This window comes from Ambystoma mexicanum, chromosome 2q (genome assembly GCF_040938575.1).
Source record: "Ambystoma mexicanum isolate Mex_15411 chromosome 2q, UKY_AmexF1_1, whole genome shotgun sequence".
Classification (NCBI taxonomy): domain Eukaryota; kingdom Metazoa; phylum Chordata; class Amphibia; order Caudata; family Ambystomatidae; genus Ambystoma; species Ambystoma mexicanum.
Genome location: NC_090924.1, coordinates 1,283,294,374 through 1,283,320,201, shown reverse-complemented (window position 1 = coordinate 1,283,320,201; position 25,828 = coordinate 1,283,294,374). Strand labels below are relative to the sequence as shown.

General features: G+C 48.9%; 1 protein-coding gene across 2 annotated transcripts in view; it reads left to right on the top strand.

Moving 5' to 3' along the window:
• Window positions 1–25,828, top strand: part of TOPBP1 (DNA topoisomerase II binding protein 1) — a 1,370,800-nt gene that overhangs the window by 767,005 nt on the left and 577,967 nt on the right. For both annotated transcript variants that reach the window (XM_069648712.1, XM_069648711.1), the window contains exon 19: window positions 22,108–22,219. In XM_069648712.1, the coding sequence (XP_069504813.1) occupies window positions 22,108–22,219 (112 nt within the window). The remainder of the gene's footprint in view (window positions 1–22,107; window positions 22,220–25,828) is intronic.

Below are 25,828 nucleotides of genomic sequence, written 5' to 3'. Positions count from 1 at the left end.
AGAGAATTTCTGTCTGCCGATTTCTGGCCTTGCCTGGCCATAATTTGGATGCCCAAGAAATTAATTGCTGCTTGAAGGGATTGGTCTCACTGTATATATGTGCTTGAAATTAAAGAAATTCACATACAAATTGGCTAGGCTTGGGGCGAATGTAGTGCCCATGGCAGTCCCAGAGATTTGCTCATAAAATGTGTCTTCATACAGGAAGACCTTTTTGGTGAGGGCGATTTCTGCCAATTGTAGTATGAATATAGGGAGCATATCGTCCAAGTCAACAGTGGAGTTCAAAAGGCGCTGTAGGGCAACTAATGTCTCCTCTTGTGGGATCTTGGTGTAAAGCCCATCGATGTCCATAGTGACTAGCCATTGTGGCTCTGGATCAAATTGGAAAGTGTTCAGGAGATTAAGCATATCAGTTGAATCCTGCTGCAAAAGATTGCATTTTTGGGCTCTCGTCTCCGATGAAAAAATTGATGAATTGCGTTAGAGACTCGAGAGTTGAATTTATGCAGATCACAAAAGGTTGTCCAGGGGGTGGGTTGATGCCTTTATGAATTTCGGATAACGCATAGAATGCAGGTATGCTTCTCCAGCATGGGGTCTGGCATGGATTCACATGCTCATGAATATTCCCTGTCGTCAGGCTGGGAATCCTCGGTAAAGAATAAATCAGTATCAGTTTTGTTTCTGATCTGTCTTTCTTAGTAGTGACCAATCACTGATCTCTGGGTCATACTGCCCTCTCCCTAAGCCCCACCTCTGGCAGCCATCCTCAGATTTTTACCGCACGCTCAAGTGTTGGGAGTCCTCGTGTTTAGCTCTTGAGTTTTTTTTTTACACTTTTTCAGGAGAATTTCTCATTTTTTCGGTTCAATCGAGCCTCAAGCTCCACCGTTTCTACTTCTGATAACAGGGACCCGTTTCGGAATTCTTCTACGCCCCTTAAGGGTGAAGTTTTCGTTGAGTTTACACTTCTTGGAGGATTCCGGAAGATCTGCGGCCTACCTTAACGGACATGGCCCAGGACAAGGGGAGCTTGACGCCCGGATCCAAGCTGTTCAGGAACTGCCCTGGATGCGGATTATATAACGTTTTCAAGGAGGACGAGCATTCGCAATGTCTCTACTGCCTCCATAAGGCCAAGGCGCACGTTGAGAAGGACTGTGCGTTCTGCAAAAACCTTTCTGAACGGACCAAACAAGATCGTTGTTCCCGCCTCGCCACCTGGCTGGAGAAGGGCACAGCAGATGAGAAGGCGAAGAAGTCTGAGCGGGCTTCTAGGCCAAGCACCGCCAGTCTGCGGGCACCGGGAGCGCCGAAAGGTCAGGCTCTTCGGTTGCCAAGCAGGGCGCTACTTCCCCGGCACGTTCGAGCACGAGCCAGCGCTTTGGTTCAGGAAAGAGGAAGTCCGAGAACCCAGGTAGGCTGCTGGAGCGAACCCAGTCGATCTCGAAGGGGGAGCGAGGCGCTAACCCTCCCCCCCAAGGTGAAGGCCCAGGACGCACCTAAGGTGGTGAGGGCTTTGATCCACCCGGCTAAGGCCTCTACCGAAGTGGTGGCTGCGACCCTGGCGGAGCCGGCTGAGACTACGCCAGTGGAAACGGCCTCTGGGCCCAGAGTATCCCTGCCACCGCGGAGGAAATCCTCTTTCCAGCCCATCGCTAAGACCCCCGTGAAGCCCCGGCTGAAAAAGAGGGGGGGGGCCGGTGGCCATTACAGACTCGGAATCAGCCTCTGAGGAGGAACTGGTGGAAACCGAGAATGGCCTCAACGAAAGGTCCATAGGCCTCAACGAGAGGTTCATAAACCTCAACGAGAGGTTTGAGAAGGTTCGATCCCAGGGGACGGTCCCTGCTGACGTGATCGAAGATAGCGACGAACAGGGCCCAGTGGAGCGGCCATCCCGTCCGTCGCAGCCATTGCCCGAGCCCCAGGATAGCTCGGCGGCCATTTTGTTGGCAATCCAATCCTTATGTACAGAGATAAGGACGAGATTACCACGCACCCCGACGGAGGAGCCAGAACCAGGCCCGTCGGGAAGCCCTCTGAACAAGCGGAGGAGAGTCAACCCCGCTCCGCCCTTCGTGCCTGCGAGACCGTTGGACCCCGCATCACCCTCGCCGGACCCTAGAGAGGATACGGGTAAGGACGATGACGGCGATGACACAGCGGACATCCCGTCGTCACCCCCACCCCCCTCACCCCCACGGGCATCTCCAGCCGACAAGGTCGGCTCTTTCCACGCCATGATAACCACGGCATCCGAGCTCTTCCAGCTCTGCCCTGAAGAACAGAAAAAGGAGGGGTTTCTGTACCAACGACGAGAGGCCAAGAGGAAGACGGTCCTCGCAGTGCCTTTACTCGACGACATCTGGGACGAAGGGCTTGCTGTCCTCAAGAACCCTTCCACGACACCCGCCAAGAGGGACAGGTACGAGAAGAAGTACCGAGTCCTCGATGCTGCCCCCTTGTGCCTCAGGGCCCAGCCCACGCCGGACTCAGTCGTCTCGGCAGTGGCTAAGAAGAAGGCAGCGGGCGCGGCGGCTTCAACTTCCACTTCCCCGCCGGACAGCGAGGGCAAGAAGTTGGACTCCATGGGACGACGAGTCATCTCGTCGTCGGCGACGATGATTAAGGCGGCCAATGCCTTAGCGATCGTGGCCCGCTACGACAGGGAGCTCTGGTTCAAGATAGCTCCCCTGCTAGATTTCCTGCCTGATGACAAAAGGGCGGAGGCCGTAGAAATTCTGCAGGAGGGCGAGGTGGCGTCGGATCACGCCATAACGGTGGCAACGGACATTGCCGATACCGGATTTCGCCAACTGGGCAACGGAGTTTGCCTACGACGACGAGGATGGTTCACGGCGACAGACTTTCACCAGGACGTCCAGACCAGAGTGTTGGACATGCCGTTCGATGACAACAACATTTTTGGTAAGGCGGTGGACGAGTCTCTTCAGGCCATCATGACTGACTCGGAGACGGCCCGGGCCCTTAGGGTGCTTCAGCAGCGACGCCCCTTTCGGAGCCCCGGAGGCAGACAGGGTGCCTCCAAAGGATCGAGCAGTGGCTCCTCCACTTAACGCCAGGCGGCCCGCTCCTCTTCCCAGGAGGCCTACAGAGGTCGTTGCAAGCAAGGGGGATCCCGCCGTCGTCGCCAAGGAGGCCAAGGCGGCAAGGCCGCTTCCAAGCAGGACTGACCCGGGCGGGTCGTCGAGCCCCCACCGAAGCACCCCGGTGGGAGGCCGGCTGACGAAATACGTCAGAGTGTGGGAGTCCATCTCCACCGATCGTTGGGTGTTGGACACCCTGGCCAACGGGCACTCGCTGGAATTCCAAAAGAAGTGCCCTCGCATTCCTCCCGTGGCCAGGAAGGAGAATCACGTCCCTCAACTGCTGTTGGAGGTAAAGGCGATGCTCAAGAAAGGTGCCATCGAGCTCGTCCCCAGGAGGCTCTGTGGCTCCGGAGTGTACTCAAGGTACTTCCTCGTCAGAAAGAAGACAGGCGGTTGGCGCCCCATCCTGGACCTGCGTCGGTTGAACAAATACATCAAGGCGCAGAAATTCAGGATGGTCTCCTCCAGCACGTGCTGGGACAGCTGGAGGAAGGCGACTTCCTATCGTCGTTGGACCTGGAGGATGCTTACTTCCACATCCCCATTCTAAAAAGACACAGGAAGTTCCTCAGGTTTGTGGTTCAGGGACGCCACTACCAATTCAGAGCCCTACCGTTCGGATTAAAGGCGGCACCCAGGGTTTTCACCAAGTGCTTGGCACCAGTGGCGGTGTGGCTGCGCCTGCAGGGGATCCACGTCTACCCCTACCTGGACGACTGGCTAATCTGGCCAAGGTCAAGGGAACTCGCCGTCGAACATATGGCAAGGACCGTCTGGTTGCTCACGGAGCTGGGGTTCGCCATCAACTACCCCAAATCCCACCTGGTTCCATCGCAAGTAGCACTGTTTCTGGGAGCGAAGCTCGATACAGTGGAGCAATTGGCCTCCCCTTCAGAGGAGAGGACCAAGACCATCCTGGGCAACGTGCGGTGCCTGTTGGCCACGAACGTGGCCAGGGTGAGGTCCATCAAGTCCCTTCTCGGGATTATGTCCTCATGCCATTTACCTTGTGCCCCTTTGCAGACTTCGGATGCGTCCGCTACAGGAGTCCCTCGACACCCACTGGTTTCAGGTGATGGCTGCTTCGAGGACAGGATCCCTCTCGACGAGGAGTTCCGTCGAGCGATCCTATGGTGGGGCACCCGGGCTCACCTCACTACAGGCACAGACTTTCAAACCCCAGCGTTTCAGGAGACGGTGACTACGGACGCCTCTCTGGAGGGTTGGGGGGCCCACACTGGAGATCTCCACGCAAGAGGCTTTTGGCTCCCAGAGGAGAGGTCTCTCCACATCAACATCCTGGAGCTCCGAGCAGTGTTCTGGGCGCTCAAGTCGTTCCTCCCGTCCCACAAGGACAAAGTGGTGAGGATCTTCACCGACAACACCACCACGATGCTCTACATATGGAAGCAGGGGGGCACCAGATCCCCAGCCGTATCCAAGGAGGCCCAGGATCTGTAGTACTGGGCCGTCGCCCAGGGGATCTTTCTGGTTCCCTTCCACCTGGCAGGAATAAAAAAATAAATAAAAATAAACCACCATCGCCGACTCACTCAGCAGGGAGCTGCGCACGAGACACGAGTGGGAACTGCGCCAGGATCAAGTGGATCGACTCTTCCAACGATGGGGCAAACGCCAGATCGACCTGTTCGCGACGGCAAAGAGCTCCAAGTGCCAGAGGTTCGCCAGCAGGTTCCCACAGCCGAGGAGCATGGGCGATGCTTTCTCGTTCCCTTGTAACGGTCTGTTTCTATACGCGTTCCCTCCATTGCCGTTGCTGCTCTGCCTCATCAACCAGCTCAAGAAGTCCAGGTGCAGGATGATCCTCGTCGCACCGGCGTGGCAGAGGCAGATCTGGTTCCCGGACCTTCTGGACCTGTCAACGTCCTCGCCAGTCAGGCTGCCGGCGGACGCGGCTCTTCTCTCCAGAGAAGGAGGCGCCATTCTCCACCACGACCCACAGTCGCTGAACTTGCAGGCCTGGCTCCTGCAGCACTAGAGTTTGGAGGGTACGATATCCCGGCTGATTGCAGAGAGGTCCTTGCAAAGGCCAGGGCGTCCTCAACTCTCAAGTGTTACAGTCATAAATGGAAGAGGTTCTCTGTCTGGTGCCGTGCACAGAAGATTAACCCTCTGCGAATTACGGCCCCTCAAGTGCTGCCGTACCTACTGTCACTGGCCAAGGTTGGACTGGCTCACGCCTCCATAAAAATACATCTGGCTGCCATCTCCCGATATACCAGGACGACGGGACGGGCGTCCTTGTGGTCTTATCGCCTGGTGAAGGAATTTATGATGGGACTATTCCGATCATTCCCGCCGGTGAAGGCTCCTGCCCCGGCGTGGGAGCTTAATGTGGTGCTGACCAGGCTCATGGGAGCCCCATTCGAGCCTATGCATTCAGCGCCTTTGAAGTTCCTGTCATGGAAGACAGCGTTCCTCGTGGCCATCACCTCTGCACGACGAGTGGGAGAGATTCAGGCCCTATCTTGCAAGCCTCCATACTCGACTTTTCATGACACGAGGGTGGTGCTGAGGACGCACCCCTCCTTCATGCCCAAGGTGCGTCGGACTTCCACCTCAACGAGCCCTTGGTGTTACCAGTTTTCTTTCCGTCGCCTTCGACGTTGGCTGAGAGGACTTTGCACTCGCTGGATGTAGCTAGAGCGCTGAAGTTCTACGTGGACCGCACGAAGAGTTTTCGGAAGACGACACAGCTGTTTGTTAACTTTGGGTCTGTGAATCAAGGGAAGGCTCTCTCGAAGACTTCATTTCCAGATGGCTCTCCGGCTGCATCATGCATTGTCACCGGTTGGCAAACCGACTGCTGCCCAGCCGTCCGAGAGCCCATTCGACCAGAGCGATCGCTGCTACCACAACGTTCCTGTCTGGTGTGCCCTTGCTGGACATCTGCAGGGCTGCTATGTGGAGGTCGACGCACACCTTCACAAGATTCTACTGCGTCGATCGGGACTCCAGGGACGAGTCCAGGGTCGGCCAATCAGTGCTGCGCAACCTGTGCGCTTAAGGTGAGCCTGGTGAGGAGGTAAGAGATGCTTAATGTTGAATTGTTGTATTGCTTAATGTTGAGCCTGTTGCCCCTCCCGTGGTTGTGCATGTGTATACTGCTTTGTATTCTTTTATTCATGAGCATGTGAATGCCAGAACCCATGCTGGAGAAGGAACAAGTTATTTACCTGTAACTGTTATTCTCCAGCATGGCTCATGCATGGATTCACATGCGAACCCTCCCACCTACCCCTCTGCGGCTCTTCACTTGGTCATACTGCCACTTTGCGTGCTACCAAATCTGAGGATGGCTGCCAGAGACGGGGCTTAGGGAGAGGGCAGTCATTGGCTGGGGGCAGTATGTCCCAGAGATCAGTGATTGGTTACTACTAAGAAAGACAGATCAGAAACGAAACTGATACTGGTTTTTTCTTTACCAAGGATTCCCAGCCTGACGACGGGGAATATTCATGAGCATGTGAATCCATGCCAGAACCATGCTGGAGAAGAACAGTTACAGGTAAGTAACTTGTTCCTTGGATGACTAGGTTTAAGGAAAGCAGCTTCTTTAACGCTAATGTAGCCTTCAGCTTCTGCTTCTTTGATTATGGGTGCAGTGAGGGCCCCGATACAGGTCTAAGGTCTGTGTGTAACCTACAGTGGCTGTTGTGGTCAGACAAGAGGCCATTAACCATATGTTTGAAGTCAGTTGTCTTCATAGTGACGGTAGCACCACCTTCATCAGCAGGCTTGATACATTTTTGGCTGCTGTTCGCCAGATCAGTGTGAGCAGCCAGTTCTTGTTTTGAGCAATGATTGTGCTCAAAGTATATTTCTTTTTCCAGAGTCTTGACCTTTTTTTAACAGTGCCTGTTCAAAGGTCACTTATTCTGGTTTGGAAGTACATGATGGCGGAAAAAAACGTATTATGGCCATAGACAAGTGGTGTCAGACTGCATTTACATTTCTTGGGTTCCAAAAAATAGTTTCAGCCTAATCTTCCGCATCATGCGTGTCAGCTCTATCCGAGTTTGAAAAGCGTCATATTTCGCTGCGCGTACAAATGATGAGCCTGTCTGTAAAATCTGAGCTTCTGATTTGGATGGTGTGTGCATTGACAGATTGACAATCAATGTGTGGTTTGATGCAGAATTCCCCGGCCCCTGCTTCAGGTGATCTGTTGGGTACTCCTATGTCCTGTCCCCTTTCCTCCATACTGTATGGAGTCTCTCGCTAGGGATAGGAAACAGAACCTTTTTCACCAGAAAAAAATGTCTTCCCCCTTTAAATTTTGATCTGCTCAGGGATGCAGCCCTGGGAGCATGCGCTCTACTGACTCCGCCCACCGGCGCCACGCCTCACTCCTTTTTTCTGCGTCGACGGGAATGGACCGCTCTCACCAGCGCTCCTGTGTTAGGCCTTTGGCCTTGTAATTCCACTCTCTCTTCCCTGGAAGTTATTCTCGTTTTCTTTTTTCTTTTCCAATTGTCAGGTACTGCTCTGTCCTCTGGTGCCATGCTCCTCCCTGGCGCATGTCGATGGTGGCTGGTTTCAGCAGGTATCCAGCCTGATCCTACCAGTCCTACCGCTGAGGGGCCGCAAGGCTTTATTACGGGGCTCCGACAGGGGCTTTGCCCTAGTACCTCACCCATGTCCGAGGGGGTGCCTGTACGTAGCACTACTGGCTCCAAGACCGAGAGCAGTCCGCCTCCCAGGTCTCAACCTGTGGTGCAGGGAAGGTCCCAGCCTTCGCTATTCAGCGTGCAGGTAGAGACTGGACCCAGCTCAGCAGTCACTATGCGTCAGGCACGTGACGCAGAGTAAGATAAAATGGCCACCGGGCCAGACAAAATGCCGGCTCACTCGGCGCCTTTCCCACTCGGGAGATCAGGCAGGAGAGTGCGCATCCAGATGGGATTGGACAACGCTGGTTAACCGGTCCACGTCCTATCGCTCCGCTTCGCAGGGAAGGAACGCATCCCCAGTTTGGTAAGACAGACACCACCCAGGACACTGCAGCCTCAGGGCCCGGCCCCTATGCCCTCAGGCACCCCTACACCATTAGGCTTCCTTCCTGCTTGCGAGGACAGGGTCTTCGAGAAGTTCCTCAACCACATGAGATCATCACAGATGGGTACCATCCTCAGGGATGTAATCAGGGTCATGCTCCCTCTGGTAGGGCCTCAAGCTCCCACTGGTGTCCAGACCTTGGGCTCTGCTCCTGGCTCCCACACCTGCACCAATCACGGCAGCTCAGCCTCCGGCTCAGCCCGCTGAGCAGCTCCCGACACTGCCAGTCATCACGCCACAGCTGCCTGCGGCCAGCACTCCTCCTGCACCCCCAGATCTGCAGGATACAGCGGTGGACACGGACAAGGAGGAAGATATGGACACACCATCATCAGCTAAAGAAATCCATGAGAGGCTGGCGAGTCTGGCGGAGTACCTAGGCATCCCTCAGGCACAGGTCGGAGCAACCCGAGGCGGGGGTCCTGGGCTTCCACGAGAACGGGCATCCCTCTCCAGGCTGGTAGGCTTTAATGATTACGCAACAGCTTTTGATAAAGTAAAACAGGATTACTGTGTGAAAGGCTGTTAGTGTCTTGGAATCAGTAGTATTTTACATCTCCTCTTGATTGAGCTAAAATCTGATAAGATGGAGCAGTTACTCTGTTGTCAATAGATAAACACCCACACATAGGATAAATGTTTATTCTAGACTAAGACAGCGTTAAATCCTTGCAACTTTTTGCTTTAGATCATTAGGTTCAGATTTCCATACACGTCTACACAACATCAATGACTTTTCCATCATACCCTGGCTGCTTTACTGTATATAGACAGTCTGCAAATGCGATCACATTCCCAGGGCTTACAGCAACTTCTTAGAGCGTTATTCTTTCCACAAAAGTGGAATGTTATTATTCCAAAATGCTAAATAAAACCTACATAGTATTTTTGTAAGGAACAAGTAGAAGTCGTTATTTAAGTGCAAAACTTGACCATTATTGCAAATGAAATACACATCTCTGCCCAGGAGTGTAAAGAAAAACGATCCCTCCTTATTTGGCAGGCCTGTAGAGGAAACAGTATGGTTATGGGAGGAAGCTCAATAATATAATTATTGCGTAGGTTTAAGGTAAAGGTTATTAAACGACACCCAATTGTGGCACAAAAGGGATAATCTACAATTGCCTGGATTTGAAGGTACATTCTGGATGAAATTTCAGCTCAAGTTTTTAAAAGATGGAATTCAAGTCTCTTGCACCTCACATTTGTTGGTTCTGGCAGTCATAGCACAATACTCCCTAAAACTAGGCTTTCTGCTAATTCTCCTTGTAGATGATCAGGACTGGGAAGAACTATGTGGGGGGAATTCACTGTCCTGATACAGAACAAATCGAGGGTTAATGTTTATCCCAAAAAGTATCAAAAAGCTTGTTAAAAATTGCTGTCCAAAAATAGCTGGCATTATGACAAATGTAGGGTTTTGAACTTACTGTTCCTTTCATCAGAGACTTTGAGACACTTGCTAGATATCTGATCAACATTACCCATCTAGCCACCAGATGAGCTATAGCCTTTAATTAATTAACCAGAGGTGCATTATTAAGACGGACAACATGGAAGGCGAAGGTGTTGTTCTATGAGATTGTCTGCAGCATGGCTATTCATGCAATTTAATACAGATGTCTTTTAATGGACAAAAAGGCCCATGAAATGATTTTTTTCTAATTAACTTTAAAATGCATTTTTTAATTAAAATTATTTTTATTGTATATGAACTAATTGTACAATGGATTGTAAAGCTTTTTATGTTAGTCGCTCTTGAATTAATTGAATCTATTGAATTGAAGCAATTGATAGCAGACTGGGTATATGAATTGGGTGTGCCTTAAATTCTCCTCTATGGGATGCAGTCACATAATATGGGGACTGGATTTCTATATGAACTATCACTCATTCGTTTAGTTGGTTCATCCGCTAGTTTCTCTGCTAGTGTCAGCTTTAGGTTATACATTGTGCAAATGGCTCAAATAGCAGTGTGCATAAGTTACTCCTAATGTCCCATCCCCTTTTCTACATTGTTATTGGATGCTATTCCTAGTAAGGAGGCAGGACTGCAGCATATTGCCCAGCAGCATTGAGTTAACTAAAGTAATTCCGTACACGTGCATGCACAAGCCTCCAGCATAAGCCTTCCCTCACACATTTTCATGGCACCAAGCACTAGACCTTTTCTCTGTGTGGACTTAAGCATCATGCGACAGCTGACCCTTTACGTTCAGAACTTTTCAGAAATTATTTTGGTCGTACCACTTCTATGCCTCATTTAGACCCTGTTTCTTCTGTGGCAGTGTTTGCTCCTGCTTGCACCCTTGCTCCGAAAAAGAGGTTCAAGATGGTTACCCCAGCCCAGATAGCCTCTGAATTCTATGACAAGACCGGAGGCGAGCATTATGCTTCAACTTCTTTAATACTGCAATCCAACAGCTTTTTAAATCTTACTTTCTTCTTTTTTTTTTTTAACAGTTTCAACTTGTGTAAAATAACAAAGAAAGCACAACAAAACGAACCATGGGCATACAACAGTCCCCAGGAGGCCTTGCTGCCTGGTAGTCCCAGCCTCTATCTCACTGGCCAATCCCGGTCCCCTTTCCACTACAAATGTCCGCTGTACTGGGTCCCTTCCTCTTCTTTTTTGCTGCACCATCAGCTAAATACCCTGTTATTTTGCACTGCGTTTCTAGCGTAGTGTATGCATGGGTAGTAACACGTAGCAGGTGTACATAGGTTTCACATCGATCGCGCGTACAATGATTAATATGAATGTTAGGGGCCATTTTATTAAGCTGAGCTAGTTTGCGCGTTCTTTTCAGAATGCTGCGTAGGCGGGCTCGTTCATAATCATTATAATCCAGTCACAGCTGACAGGCCGGGCCCGCGAGTGAACGCACTCGTGCAGGGCTCCGTTCCGTCAGCTGTCAGTTTCTCAATAACGTTCTACAATTTACCAGCATATATTCCCGAAGCGCGCACAGCGCAGCGTACGGAAGTACTCCTCCTCAGACCGTGACGCACTCAGTAGCGCATTCCCCCGTATTAATGGTTGAATTGAGAACGGCTTTTTCCCCGCTCCCGGTACAGTCTGAGAACTTGGTCGTTTAGCAGTTCCCTAAACAGACCAGAGGCACAGACTCGGACACAATTTTCAGAGGCATAAACAAAAAAGTTCTTCTCCACAGAAGCCTCCAAAAGTGGTGCCACTCTGTCTGGGTACCACAGGGGATGTGGGAGGGGGTTTAGGCACCCTGGACTGAGTTACCTTGGTAACTCAAGTCGCACTCTTGTGTGATTGGCCAAAGTGTTGAGCCGGCCGGCTCACCACTTAGCATGTTTGAGTGACAGCTAGGCTGAGTGAATGGGGGTATGCTGCATAAAAGCAGGGCTTTGGGGACTGGAACTTCAGAAGTCGCCACAGGACCTGAGAATCCGACGAGGGAGAAGCTGAGCCGACCTACCACGACGACACCACTGGTGGAGCCCTGCGGAATTGACTCACCACTTCCCGACAACAGAGAAGATCTCCCGGCTGGAGAGGCTTCTTCCCCTGACTGGTGGGCACAACCAGTTTACCACCTTCTCTTCGCACCCCAGACCGGTTTGTGGTCGAACTGCCCGTGCCAAGCACCCCGGCAGCCGGATAGCCACTCACCACTGGACCGCGAATCAACGGACCGCTCCTTGTACCTGAGAAACTGTGCGGCTGGTTTCTTCCCTGGCAGTGCAACGGACTCTTGTCTTCCTCCCCGACGAGATCCTCTCTTCCCCCGGACGAAGCACCGACTTGCATCCGCTGCCAGGAACAACTGACCCCGCTGGAGTGTTCTCACCACTTTGCGGTACCGTGTCCGCAAGGCCTCCCTTTCTAAAGATTGCTACAAGGTAATAATAACCCATTAACCTTCTGGACTGGGCTGGCCGCCTTTACCCTCTAACTGGTCCCTTTCTTTGGTCCAACTCCTGTTTGAAACGTTACAAGACTTTTGTGCACTGCAACCGTGTGACCTTGGACACATTTCGTTTTGATCCTCTTAAAGCGGATCCGGCCTACTGACTCTGAATTCACTGTGTTACTTTGCCTTCCTCTCTTGTTGTGTTCGTGAAAAAGTGTTGGGATCTGTTTCAATTTATTCTCTGCTTTTCTCTCCCTTTTTAAAACGAATTATTAGAGTGCCATCTACGTCAAGCGCTCACCGCTGTCTGAAAATAAGTGGGGCTTTACTTAAGACTTGTCTAATATTCTTTTAAGGGAGTGTATATCTTTTAGTGACCGTTTTTTTGAATTGCTTACTATTAGTGCCTGTGTGTTTTTCTAGATGTGGTTTTAAATAAATAATTATATCTCTTTTACACCAAGCCCTGGTCAGTGTTTACTTGGTCTACTGTGTTCTCTTGACCTATTGTGAATACTCTGTATACTGCCTAACTCTTCTTGAGGGAAGTCTGACTGCTCAGCCACAGCTACCAAGTGAATCTGTGTGGTACAGACTGCTACCAAGTGGGTTTACTGCCAAACACCTGTAGTCCTAAATCTTTTGCAGTGGTTCCAGAGGGAACTGCACAGGTTTCTGCCTAACATCTCCTCAACATGGAGGCATGCAACGGCAAAGCTATTTTTGGGGATGCTCATTATAGAGACAGACGCCAGCAGGTCAGGCTAGGGGGGCCAGCTGCGCTCAGGCAGAGACGAGGGGGGGTGGTCTTAAGAGGAGTTAGAGCTGCACATCGACTGCTTAGAGCTTCTTGCAGGTTCCTTCGCGGTAAAAGCTTTTACCAAGGACCGGGCACAATGTTGCATCCTCCTAAGGATGGAAAACATATCAGCGGTAAGATATATAAACAAGTTAGGAGGCACAAGGTCCAGGATGCTGGCAGAACTGGCGAAAGATTTCTGGCACAGCTGCCTAGAGAGGAGAATAACGTTCAAAGCAGAGTATCTCCTTGGAGCCCTGAATGGTGGTCGGTCAAAAAACCGAAAACAAAATATCGAATTACCAAAATCTCGAATCCAAAATCTCGAGAAAAAAAAAATCTCGAATTATTTATTTATTTATTTATTTATTTATATGTATTTGTGGGTTCAGGTAAGTATAAAAAAAGGGTAAAATAAAAAAAAGGGGCGGTTGGGGGGGGAACCCCCCCATTTCAAAATAAAAACGTATTAAAAAAAAAATTCGAGATTTTTTTTTTTCGAGATTTTGAATTCGAGCTTTTTTTTTTCGAGATTTTGTAATTCGATTTTTTCACTATAAACCGCCCTGAATACAGTGGTGGATTGGAACTCCTTTTACTTGCTAGATTACAGCAACTGGAAACTACACAGGGCAATCTTCCAGAAGCTAGAGCAGAGATGGGGCCCGCTGAGCATAGACCTTTTGGCCTCACGATTGAACACTCGGCTGACGAGATACTTCAGTTTGAAGTTAGACCCGGAGGCGCAAGGGACAGATGCTTTCCTTCACCATTGGGGAGGTCGGATCCATTACGCTTTTCCCTCCTTCGTGATGCTGGCGAGGGTACTAGCAAAGGTCCGCAGAGACAAAGCAGAGATAGTTTGTTAGTTTATTTGGTATAGCGCAAAACCAAACCCGAAGTGGTAGCTGGGCGCAGACAATACAAGGATACTTGAGAACTTGGTTACAGGAAAAATACAGTTTATACAGTTCACATTGGTAACAAAGGTGCGTGTACAAGAAAATGCGAAACTACAGTTCAAGCTAGTTATCCCGAAATCAATTCAACTAGTTGCAGTCATCTAGTGTCTCTAGAGGAGGTGGCAATGGGACGGTCAAGCTAAGTGTCATTGGAGCGTATCCAGGTGAGGACTTTTCGCCTGAAGCTAGGGTAAGGTTGGTCCATTCTGAGATCCAGAGGGAGTTTGTTCCAAGTTTGCGCAGCTATGACCGGGAAACTAGAACCGCCAGCTGTACTCTTTTTGTATCTAGGGACCACTAAGATATAGGCGTTAGTCATTCTAGTGGGACGGTTTGAAGTTCTCATGTGGACTCTGTTTACCAGGTAAGGGGGGGCTATATTGTTAAGACATTCGGAGGTGAGGGAGAGTGTTTTGAGGGCAATCCTGTCTTTGATTTTTAGCCAGTGGATATTTTTCCTAGAGGTGGAGATATGAGCTCTATTAGGAATATTTAAAGCTACTCTAATAGCGTTAGTTTGCAGGGTTTGGAGTTTATCAAGGATATACTTGTTAGATCCTGCATAAAGAGCATTACAGTAATCCAACTTGGATATGATGAGTGCATTAGCTAGTGTGATGCAGCTAGTCTCAGTTAGAAAAGGTCTACATGCTCGGATCAATTTGCAAGTATATGCAGTAGAAGATGCTAGTGAGTTAATTTGTTTCTTGAAGGTGAGCGCTGAGTCGAGATAGACCCCAAGGGTTTTGACTGCAGGCATCACTTTGATGACATTATTGTCGATGTTGAATGAGGCATAGTTTGGGTCAAGTTTTTTGATGGCCAGCTCTGAGCCGAGGATCAGTAACTCAGTCCTGTCGTCATTCAGGCAGAGGCCGTGAGATGCCATCCATGCCTGAATGAGGAGATATATCTTATTTACTAAGGCTGTGTCTTCCAAGAAGTATCCCGAAAGGGGGGTTAGGATCTGAGTGTCATCTGCATAATTAGTGTAGATGATACCCAGTCTGTCCAACTTGTCAAACAAGGGCTTAGTAAAGATGTTATACATCGTCGGAGATACACATGATCCTTGAGGGAAACCGCATGAAACTTGTGTGGGATCAGCGGCTGCTAGGGTGGAGAAGACTCTCATTGTCCGGTTTGCAAGGAAGGATTGTATCCAGGTTATGGCATCACTTGAAAAATGAGCGGCAGAACTTAGGTGATTGCATAAGACTACGTGATGTACCAAGTCGAAGGCCGCAGATAGGTCAAGGAGGAGAAGCATAGCTGATTTACCATTGTCCTTCAACTCGCCAGTTTGGGTCTTGAGGTCAATCAGGGCTGTTTCAGTGCCATGAAGGGGACGGAAGCCAGATTGCCGTGAGCCTAGTAGATTGTTAGTTTCTAAGTAGTCCTGAATTTGCAGGTACGCTACTCTGTCAATAATTTTAAGCAGAAATGGGACGGTGGTGATGGGTCTGTAATTTGTCGGAATTGCAGGGTCAAGTGATTGTTTTTTTTTAGCAAGGGAAGCACCCAGGATTGTTTGAGGTTATTGGGCACTAGGTTAGACTTAAAGGATGCATTGATGAGTTTAGAGATGAACGGGGCTAGGTCTCTAGCTGCATCTTTTATAATTTGAGCCAGGCAGTTGTCTCCTTTGCAGTTGGAAGGCTTTAGAGATAGTATGATTTTTTCTGTCTCCAATATAGATATTTGTCTGAAGCTAAATAGGTGAGGGGTGTTAGGTTGGTTTGGAGGGAGCTGTGGCTGAGGTGTAGGTTCCGTTGGCAGGAGCAGGGAAGCTTTTTTATTGGCAATTTTGGTTTGGAGCAAGCTAATTTTGCCCGCCAGGGCATTTTGTATATTAGTGCACCAGAGCTTATTTTTAGGAATGTTGTCAGTCGGGGGTATGGGTGATTCCATTTCACGGAGGATGGAGAATAGCTCCTTGGTATCTGATTTGGCCTTAGATATTCTATCATTAAAGGTATTTCTTTTAGTGCTTATGATTTCCTTTTTATACTGTCTGGCGAGAGTGGCTAATTTAATTTTGTTCTCCTCAGTAGGTGAGTGTTGCCAAATTGACTGCAGCCTTCTTTTTTGAATTCTAAGGTCTTTCAAGTGTGGTGTGAACCAGTTGTTTAGGTGACAAAGTTGTTTGCTTTTGCGTGTTTTGGTAGGGGCAATCAAGTCAAGTGCCTTGATCATCGTGTTTTTATAGGCTTCCACAAGCGACGTGGGGTCTGTGATGTTTACTAGATTGTCGAGAGTCGGGAGGAGGTGGGGTAAGAGTTGTTCTGCTGTGATGTCTTTTTTACTTCTGGTGGGGAGTGGCGGGCCATAAGTATAGGTTTGGGTCGGATAAGGTCAAGTGAGGCATTGAATACAATTAAATAATGGTCAGTCCAGGATTGTGGCATTGTGTTGGTAATGCTAATGTTACAATTCCGATCAGCAACCCAGTCTAGGGTCCTGCCTTTGGCATGAGTAGGGGAGGAAACTTTTTGTGTTCGGGCGAAGTCATTCAGAAGTGAGGCAACAGATAGGGCGTGTTTGTCATTACAGTCATTAAAGCCCAAGTTAAAGTCTCCTAGTAATAGTATTTGAGCGTGGTCTTTAGTATTATTAGTTAGGATACTTGTTAGGTCGTCTTCAAAGGTTCCTAGTGGTCCAGGTGGTCTGTAGATGACATACATGGTGAGGGTGCGGTTACAAGACAGGTGAAGTTTAGCAGTAAGGAGTTCACATGATGGAAATAGCAAGGTAGTAGCTAATCTAATAGGTAAGGTAGATTTATGGATGATAGCTAGGCCACCTCCTTTGGTGTTGGGTCTGTCGACGCTTAGTATTTGGTAGCCGTCAGGTATAGCTAGCATGATGGCAGGGCCAGCCGCCTCATGGAGCCATGTTTCGGTTATGACTAGTAGGTCTAAATTTTCGTTGGTTAAGGTGTCCGAGATCTCTGTAGCGTGGGCTACCATAGATCTGGCATTGATGAGAGATCCAGTTAGTGATAGGGTACTGGTTGGTTTAGTCGAGGGAAGTTGTTTATTTTTAGTAGGGGTGACTCTTTATGGAGGTGACTGGTTAGTAGTTATGGGGGCAGGGTGGAGAGTGGCAGATTTGAAGTATTGCGAACGTTTGTTTGCTAGATCCATATAGCCGCTATAGTTGTGGTGGGATGATGGTTCATGAAGACGGGACAATCTTGCCCTCAGTCTCATGTTTCTGTCCTTAGCAGTGTATGAGGCAGCGGATGCAAGTGCCATGGTGGTGAGGAGGCTCAGTACAAGGTCTAAAGTTTGGTATTGGGTGATTTTCATTATGGTCGTGGGCAGGGAGGAGTTGATGATAGGCATGTCCAAGTTCGGGCTATAGGTGTAGGCTGGTGCTACGTGCAAAGCCGTGTAACTATATAAGTTATAGCAATTCGGTAGCAGGGAAGTCTAAGCAATCTATAAAGAGACTGTATATTGGTAGTTAGGTAATCTAGGCAAGTACAAATAGGCTAGGACCTAGATGGGCAGGCAAACTGGCCAGTACAAGTGGTGGCAAACTAGGCAGGTACAGATGAGCTAACTAGGGCGGTGTATCACCTAAATGCGAGAGTCACAGAGCAGCCAAAAACACATTGGGATACATAAAGTAACTAGGGCAGTGTTTCACCTGTTGACGATCATAAGGCACAGCACAAATCAGAGGGCATGACACAAATCAAGTGTGGTCTATTGGCGACCATAAGGCACAACACAAATCAGAGGCACATATCAAGTGTAGTCTATTGGCAACCATAGGGCACAACACAATCAGGTGTAGTCAATTGGCGACCATAAGGCACAACACAAATCAGGTGTGGTCTGTTGGCGACCATAAGGCACAACACAAATCAGGTGTGGTCTATTGGCGACCATAAGGCACAGCACAAGTCAGAAGGCACAAATCAAGTGTAGTCCATTAGCGACCGTAAGGTGCAAGACAGTTCAGGTGTGGTCTATTGGCGACCATAAGGCACAACACAAATCATAAGGCACAAATGAAGTGTGGTCTATTGGCGACCATAAAGGCATAACACAGATCAGGTGTGGTCTATTGGCGACCATAAGGCACAACACAAATCATAAGGCACAAATCAAGTGTGGTCTATTGGCGACCCTAGGTGCAGCACATGATGCAGTGTGGCAAGGTCTGAGTCCAGAGTAGGACAATAGGCTGAATTGGGTAGCGCCTGGGTTCGGGTAGGACACTTAAGCTAATAGAGCCGTAAGGCAGCAGCTGAGTTCCAGGTCTTGCCTAAGCTGCAGAGTTGAAAGTGTCATGTGCGAGGACGGAGATAGGGTGCCAGAGCGCAGATCTATAGGCACAAGCTGGCAGGTTGGAATGCTAAGGTGCAGTTGACTGTGGTGGAGAAAACAATCATGTTGCCAAGAACTAGAGTGGAGCTGGGAGAGGCATCTGGCCTACCTTGTATTTGGCACGGCACATGGGTCTCGATCCTATCGCCTGCTGCTTCTGTGGTGGGTGGTGGGAGCTCCTACTCCTCCCTGGTGCAGCCGGAGATGCTTCCAAGTGTGAGGGTTCCAGCACAGCAGATTCAGTTCCGGTCAGTGATGTAGGTTGGGTGTAGCGCTCACATGCACCAAACGGGCGAAGAAACAGGCCTTTTCAGTGAGGGCCTTCTCGGGTGGAGGGCCGGCTTCCGCCAGCCGGTTGGGGGTTCTGGGCAAAAAGCTTGGCGTTGCTCGGCAACTGGCACAACAGCCTCGTTTTCATGCCGATCGGGCGGCCATCTTAGAGGCAGGCGCACGGGGGAACAAAGGCTTCCCAGCTGATCCGGCGCTTCGCCTGGATGCGGGGAGCATCAGGGCTCGTTTATGCTGCTGGCCGAGAAATGCTGCAGATAGGGATCCGTGATGGGGCATCTGCTTCAGTGTGCAAGCAGGGTGATCCTCGTGTTAGTCTGTGTGCACGAGAGTGCAGCTGGAACTGGTCCTACTACGGTGTGCTGGGGAGGTGCTCCTGCCTGCTCCCGGACACCAGATGATCTGATTCAAATGGCGAAGAAACAGGCCTTTTCAGTGAGGGCCTTCTCGGGTGGAGGGCCGGCTTCTGCCTGCCGGTGGGGGGTTCTGGGCAAAAAGCTTGGCGTTGCTCGGCAACTGGCACAACAGCCTCGTTTTCATGCCGATCGGGCGGCCATCTTAAAGGCAGGCGCACGGGGGAACAAAGGCTTCCCAGCTGATCCGGCGCTTCGCCTGGATGCGGGGAGCATCGGGGCTCGTTTATGCTGCTGGCCGAGAAATGCTGCAGATAGGGATCCGTGATGGGACATCTGCTTCAGTGTGCAAGCGGGGTGATCCTCGTGTTAGTCTGTGTGCACGAGAGTGCAGCTGGAACTGGTCCTAGTATGGTGTGCTGGGGAGAGGGGCTCCTGCCCGCTCCCGGACTCCGGATGATCTGTAATAGTAATAGTGACGCTGGAATGGAGGTCGCAAGCCTGGTTTTCAGTTCTGATTGAACTTTCTACGGATTTCCCTCAGAAGATTGCGTTCAGACCAGATCTCCTATCCGATCCAGCGGGAGCCCCACATCCTCTAATACAGGACCCAGACGCTAATGCTGTTGGCATGCAGAATTTCAGGCGTAGATGGTGCCTGCCAGGGCTTTTCGAGGAAGCTGCAAAGTTTTTCAATATATCATGAGCTCCTTCCACAATCCGGAGCTATAATTCTGCATGGCAAGCCTGGGAATTGTAGTGCAGGAGGAGGAGTATTTCTCCCATTTCAGCACCTATAGTACAGGTAATAAACTTTCTAGCTAGTCTGCGAGCCTTCACGACAGTAGGAGTGTATAGATCTGCGATTTCAGCTGGGCACAAGCTCGTGGATGGGGCTCCAGTAGGGGAGCATCCACCCGTGACAAGGCTGCTGAAAGGGGTGACGTTAGCAAGCCTCTCATGCCGAGATATTCTTCCTTATGGGATGTTCACAAGATCTGCAATTATTCGAGCAGTGGCCAAGGAACGACCTTTTATCCAGTAGACCACTCTCAGGGAAGTTAGCAACGTTACTCTGTTTGGTATCGTGCAGAAGGGTTTCAGACATGAAAGTTCTAGAGATAGACAGGAAAGTATTCTATCCATAAGGAGTAGCGTTTCACATAGCACAGCGGTCAAAGACTAACTCTAAAGTGATTTCATAGCCATACTTCCCGAACAATTATAAGTTATATGTAACGCAATGCATAAAGTGTTATGAAGCAGGAACTGCAGCGTTAAGACCCGCAGGGGTAGTCAACTGCTTATAGCGCGTAGGAAGCCATACAAAGCAATTGCGACAGCCACCATAGCTAGATGCGTTAAGGAGATAATGGAGCTAGCAGGTATTGACATTACGATATTTGGAGCACACTCCACTAGAGGGGCTATGGCCTCACAAGCTTTCGCAGCAGGAGTTCTGCTGCAAGAGATCATGACGGCAGTAGACTGGTCGAGCGACTCAGTATTCAGGACATTCTATTTTAAGCCAGTCTCCGATATAGCCTCTGCAGTAATGGAAAGCTTTGAACAAGCATAATGCTCGCCTCCGGTCTTGTCATAGAATAAATATTGCCCAAGTGCAGGAAGTCTTGATTCTATTAAAGACACTGAGGCGAGCATTATCCCGCCCTGCGGGAATACGTGTGCCAGAATTTTAATATGGATTGTCATGGTGTTTATGTTGCATTAATAACAGTGTTGAGTGTCATGAGAAGATGAATGTATTCCCCCTCCCTAACATTGTGTATCTCTCTTTGCATAGGGGAAGAGCAAAAGAATCCTCGAGAGTAGGACGCATGGAGCCAGTTAAAGGGAGTTCTTAAGGATATTCAGATAGGTTCAGCACAAGACAGTGAGAGGCAGGAGGAGAGAAAAAGAACATTTTGTTATTGAAGCCATTGGAGTTTGAGTTAAGATTATAATTCTCAGTCATGTAAGCAACTAAAAAGAAGGGACCCAGTACAGCTGACATTTGTAGTGGAAAGGGGATCCGGATTGGCCAGTGAGCTTAGAGGCTGTAGTATGCCCATGTTTTTGTTTTGTTGCGTTTTCTTTATTTTACGAGTTGAATCTTCTTTTTTATTTTTTTTTTAAAATGGCAAGTAAGATTTAAAAAGCTGTTGGATAGCAGTATTAAAGAAGTGGAAGCATAATGCTCACCTCCGTGTCTTTAATAGAATCAAGACTTCCTGCGCTGAGCGCTTGGGCAATCTTTATTGTATACCTTTTTTTCATCGAAGGCTATTTTTTCGATGGGTTTAACGCAAATGTCTGCTGAAAAAAAAAAATAGGGAGGAGACATATAAAGGGCTGCAGGGGTCGAGAATAGTAAGAAAACAATAGGCGAGGTGGGCGGCACAAACATTAAAAAAAAAAGTAAATGGTTTTTTTTCGGTAAAATAAATTTGTTAAAAAACCTGTTGAAAAAATAGCCATCGATGAAAGAACATAGAACCCTTGCATTCTACTGTATCTCCAACATACTTATATGCTCATTCCCATTTAGGCTCCATGTCACAAGTTTCTTAAATTCATTGCCAAGAGACAGGTATTGCAGTTCTGAATGCTCCTCTTTGACCTTTGCTCTGCACACATGATTTTCATAAAGGTAATGGCAATAGTAAAAGCCTACTTTTTCCAGTGGAGAATATACATATACTCTTAGTTAATCAGATCTTCAGCACCAGAATCCACTTCCTCACCACTTCAGATGACACTGGATGTCTTTCTTTCCCTGACCTAACATTCAGTGTGACAAAATATACTTGACACAGATGTAACACTCAGTTTGTAGACTTCTCTGTGACACATATGTGAGAAGGACATTCATTGTGGCTGTCTGATGCTGCATATAGCGCAGTATGTTCTGGTCTTTCTGTTCCAGAGAGTACTAGGGCTTTGCTAGGCAGAGGTCTCTTGTCAGTGTGCTGGAGTTAAAGGCTGTTTTCTTGGTTTTACGCGCATTTGCTCTATCCATTTGAAGGCCCTTTTTCTATCAGACAACACGACTGCTATGTTTTACATCGCAAAGGGAATAGCAGCAACAGGTTTCCTCAACATTGCAGATTAATCACCCCACCCCCATGGCGGCTAATCAGGTAGATTGTTTTACCGTGCAAGAGGTGGCCTGGGAGTGTTGACTGTACTTATTTGATGATGAAAGTTACAGGATTAATTTGAACATGACTTTTGATGCATGCATACAAATGTTTGTCTTCTGAGCGGTTAATTTTGTCTCTAGACGTCCATCAACTCCGTGTCTGAGGACAACAGTCGAGGAAATGGAATCATTGATAAGGGAAAAAATGAAGCTATAAAAGCTGATGAGAAGACCCCAAATGAAATCAAAGGAGGTAATAATCTACTTTTTGCTACTTTAAATGGCATATATATGTTCTCATTATATTTTATGAAAAGTTCAGATGTAATTTAAAAATGTTTTTTTTTTTTTTTTGTTGAAATGTCAATTAGTTTCCCAGTTCTGGATGCGCATTTAATCATTTGGTTCAGAACGCCAGCTTGAATGCACTGTAAAAGACTGCATTCCAAGCACGTTGTTGGACTGCTTAGTCCTTCAACTTCTTCCCCTGCTCCCCTCACCAGCCCAATGGAACATAAACTTCTAATTGACGCCTTCCTTACACGGATTTCTCATCTATGATAAATATCTCCCAGTGCAGATGCTCTTCATAAACTTTTTGGCCGCCAGTGGGTGACCTATGGCTCTGCATCGGGTCCACCTGATGCCTCCATGCACTGTGCATCAGACATGTCTTCAGGGCCTGTATAGAGGCGCTGTGCCCTGTGATCTCAATTCCTTTTTTATGTGCACTCTGCTCACTTTAGGAACACTGCACTTGTTTGTTTAACAATTCTTGTTCTACGCATTCTAGAATTCATTGCAATGCTGAATCCTACAATGTGTTTAGGGTTTAAACCCAGTGTGGATTGCGGGAGTCATTGTTACGCTCACCTGGATTCAACAGGGGCGCCGAACAAAGCTGGACTGCAATGGTCTCCACCAGCGTGACTCGTAGTGAAGTGATGAGCGACTGTACCTGCCCACTTAGTTTAGTCTGTCTGGCATGAAGGAAGATTTTCCTAGAGTGGTACAAATGGAAAGTTAGCTAACCGATAGGGGGAGGTTTTACTTCTGCTTCTACTTCCGTGACCTCCTTGTGTTCCGTTTACTGTGTCTCACCTTATTGTTCAGAAGGATGGGCTCTCCATCCTGCGTCGGTATGCAGGGGTGTGTTGAAACTTGGGTATCCAGTTAACTTCACTGATCCCGTAATCTTATGGCAGAGTTCCAGACAACAATGACTCAGAGGTAAGTCTTATGCCAATCTTAAGTAGCATGCATTGCTTTAGAGTTCTGGTTGTTTTACAGTCCATTCCTGTACCATTTCTTTATAGTTTTTTCTCCTCCAGAATTGCCGAAGACAGGTGTCTCTTCTCCGAGAGAAACAAAGTAAATGCCAAGGTAAGGTTCAGTATTTGCACGAAATGAAGAAAAAATGTCTTAGCATGCAGTATTGTTCATACGCGTGATTAATCTGTTGTCCTCTCTATTTTCTGCAGGTGCGGCACTCCCCCGGAGCGAAGATCATGTGATGGTGATTAGTGCAACCGCAAGTGAATACTTCTTCGGGTAAATATCTTGCAGCGCTAGGTTGAATGTCTTTTAGCGAGATGCAGCTCACCTGTTGTCTTTTCTTGTTTTTGCAGATGCGGCTGCTCCAGACGGCGATCACGTTAGAGTGCCTTGCTGGATCGCATGGACAAACGCAGCATCGGTGAGTATCACGCTGTGCTATGCCAATTGTTCTTAAGATGCTTTCTTGTATAGTGCGGGTAACTGGTGTTCCTTTCCCTGCTGGTGCAGAGACTCCCGGATGATTGCGATGGAGAATCTGGGAAAGCTCTTGTTCTAATCTTTTCCCTCTTCTTCCTTTGCAGGTTCGGATCATGAAGAACAGGACTGGCATGGCTGAAGACTGGACTGGAGCTGCAGGCACGGTGAGCGTTACGCTGCAGGAGTGCAGAATAACGCGAAGCGTGTTCTGTTCTCTGGGTGTGGTTTAAATAGTCTCCCAGAAGTAGTTCCAGGTAAAGTAGTCCCTGTACCACACCCAATTAAATAGTCCCTTAAACAAAGTAGTCCCTTCAAACAGCCTCAAGGTGGGCTATACATGGTTTCACCACTTGATAACTTGACTTGCCTGAAAAGGCAATATGAGCCTGGCGCCAACTTAAGCCCTTAGGCAATCCTTTGGGGCCTTACAGGGGTGCCAGTACTCTGGGCAGACTGGTCTGCTCCTGATGTCTGGGAGCAGGCATCATGACAGTCATGTCTGTTTCGGATCTGTACCGCATCTGCCTCTACTGCCTTGATGAAGGAGGTTACATGCAGGACGGTGCATCTTGCCAACCGATTCACCCGAAGGCATGAAGCTAAACTAAACTTTTCACCTTTCTACACATGGAAAAAGGTGATAAACTGACCCATCTGTCTTGCAAGGAGCAACAGCGTTGTCCGGAGCTGGCTGCTTCTCTCTGCTGGATGTTTTCGGGTTCCGTGGCTCTCTTCCCTCTCGTTCTTTGATGGCTCTCCTGCTGAGATCAGAGGGTCTAATCCTCTGCATCGGTTAGCAGGCTAGGGGCCCACCACGTCCTGTATGTGGTTCCACCTTCAGGTTTAGTTCACTCTGCGTGGATTCTGCTTCTCCGGCCTTGCACATTTCCTTGTCTGTTGTCTCAGGGTTTTGCCTCCTTCTGTGCTGAAGCAGTTTCCGCTGGTCTGGCAGCTCCTCCCATAGCCGACGCTCTCCCGCCAGGGATTCACTTCAGTGTTAGTAATCTCCTCCATTCAAGGATTGTCGATACTTTATTCTCGGTCCTTTTAATGAGCAGGGGCGTGTTTTTCATAACAAATTGTCAAGCAGGAAGAAATTTGAACATTATCTTTAGCCAGATGTGTTGTTTTCTTACTCCCATATAGGCAGGGCATACCGAAACACCTAGCAGGGATTTTGAAGAGCAAGCTCACCTCCCTAGCCTCGAAGGGGGTGGATCCCCCTAGGGGAGAAGGACCGGATTCCCCAGATTTGTCACACATCATTCGTCTTAGAAGAAGAGGAGCTACCACTACAAGGACATGACGTCTCCCATTACCTCTGCCCTGGCACAGGCGGTTTCAGCATCAGCTAAACTGGCATCTTCTGGTTTGAAAGCCCTCATCAAAGACGGTAAAATACTGCAATCTGGTCTGGAAACCGCAGACTGCGTCGCAAAGACGATGGCCACCAGCGCAGTCTTGCAAAGAATTTCTTGGCTAAGGACGTCGGGGTTTGCTACTGAGCTCCTAGCGAAACGCCTGGACATGCCATTTGATTTCATTAACTTGTTCGGCACCAAGCCTGATGAGCCGCTTCAAAGTTCCCAGCCTCTAGTGCTACCGCCAAGTCGCTAGGGCTGGCAGTACAGCAATGGTGAACTGCGAGCCCGGCTGGCAAGGAAAGGGGTTTTTGCCCCTTCGACACCTATGACCAAAGAGGAATGGGGCAGGGGTTGGCACTCAACCTACATTCTGGTGCTGAAGCAGGACAGAGGTCTGAGACCCATCCTCGGTCTGCAGTTGCTGAACTTGTAGTTGCGCAAGGACAAGTTCAAGATGGTCACTCTGGCTCAGATCCTCCAGGCCTAGGACGTGAATAACTAGCTAGTCTCCCTGGATCTACAGGCTGCTTACTTCCATGTTGCTATCCAGAGGAAGTACCTGCGATTCAAAGTGAGGAACTTTAATTTCCAGTTCAAAGTATTCCCTTTCAGTCTGTCTTCGGAACCCTGTCTGCGACCTGTTTCAACGAGGACTCAGCCAAGGCAGGAGCCCTAGGAGTCCCTCCTCTGTCTCAAACCAGCGACTCCAGAACCCACTGGATGTATGCTACAGGGTCAGCACT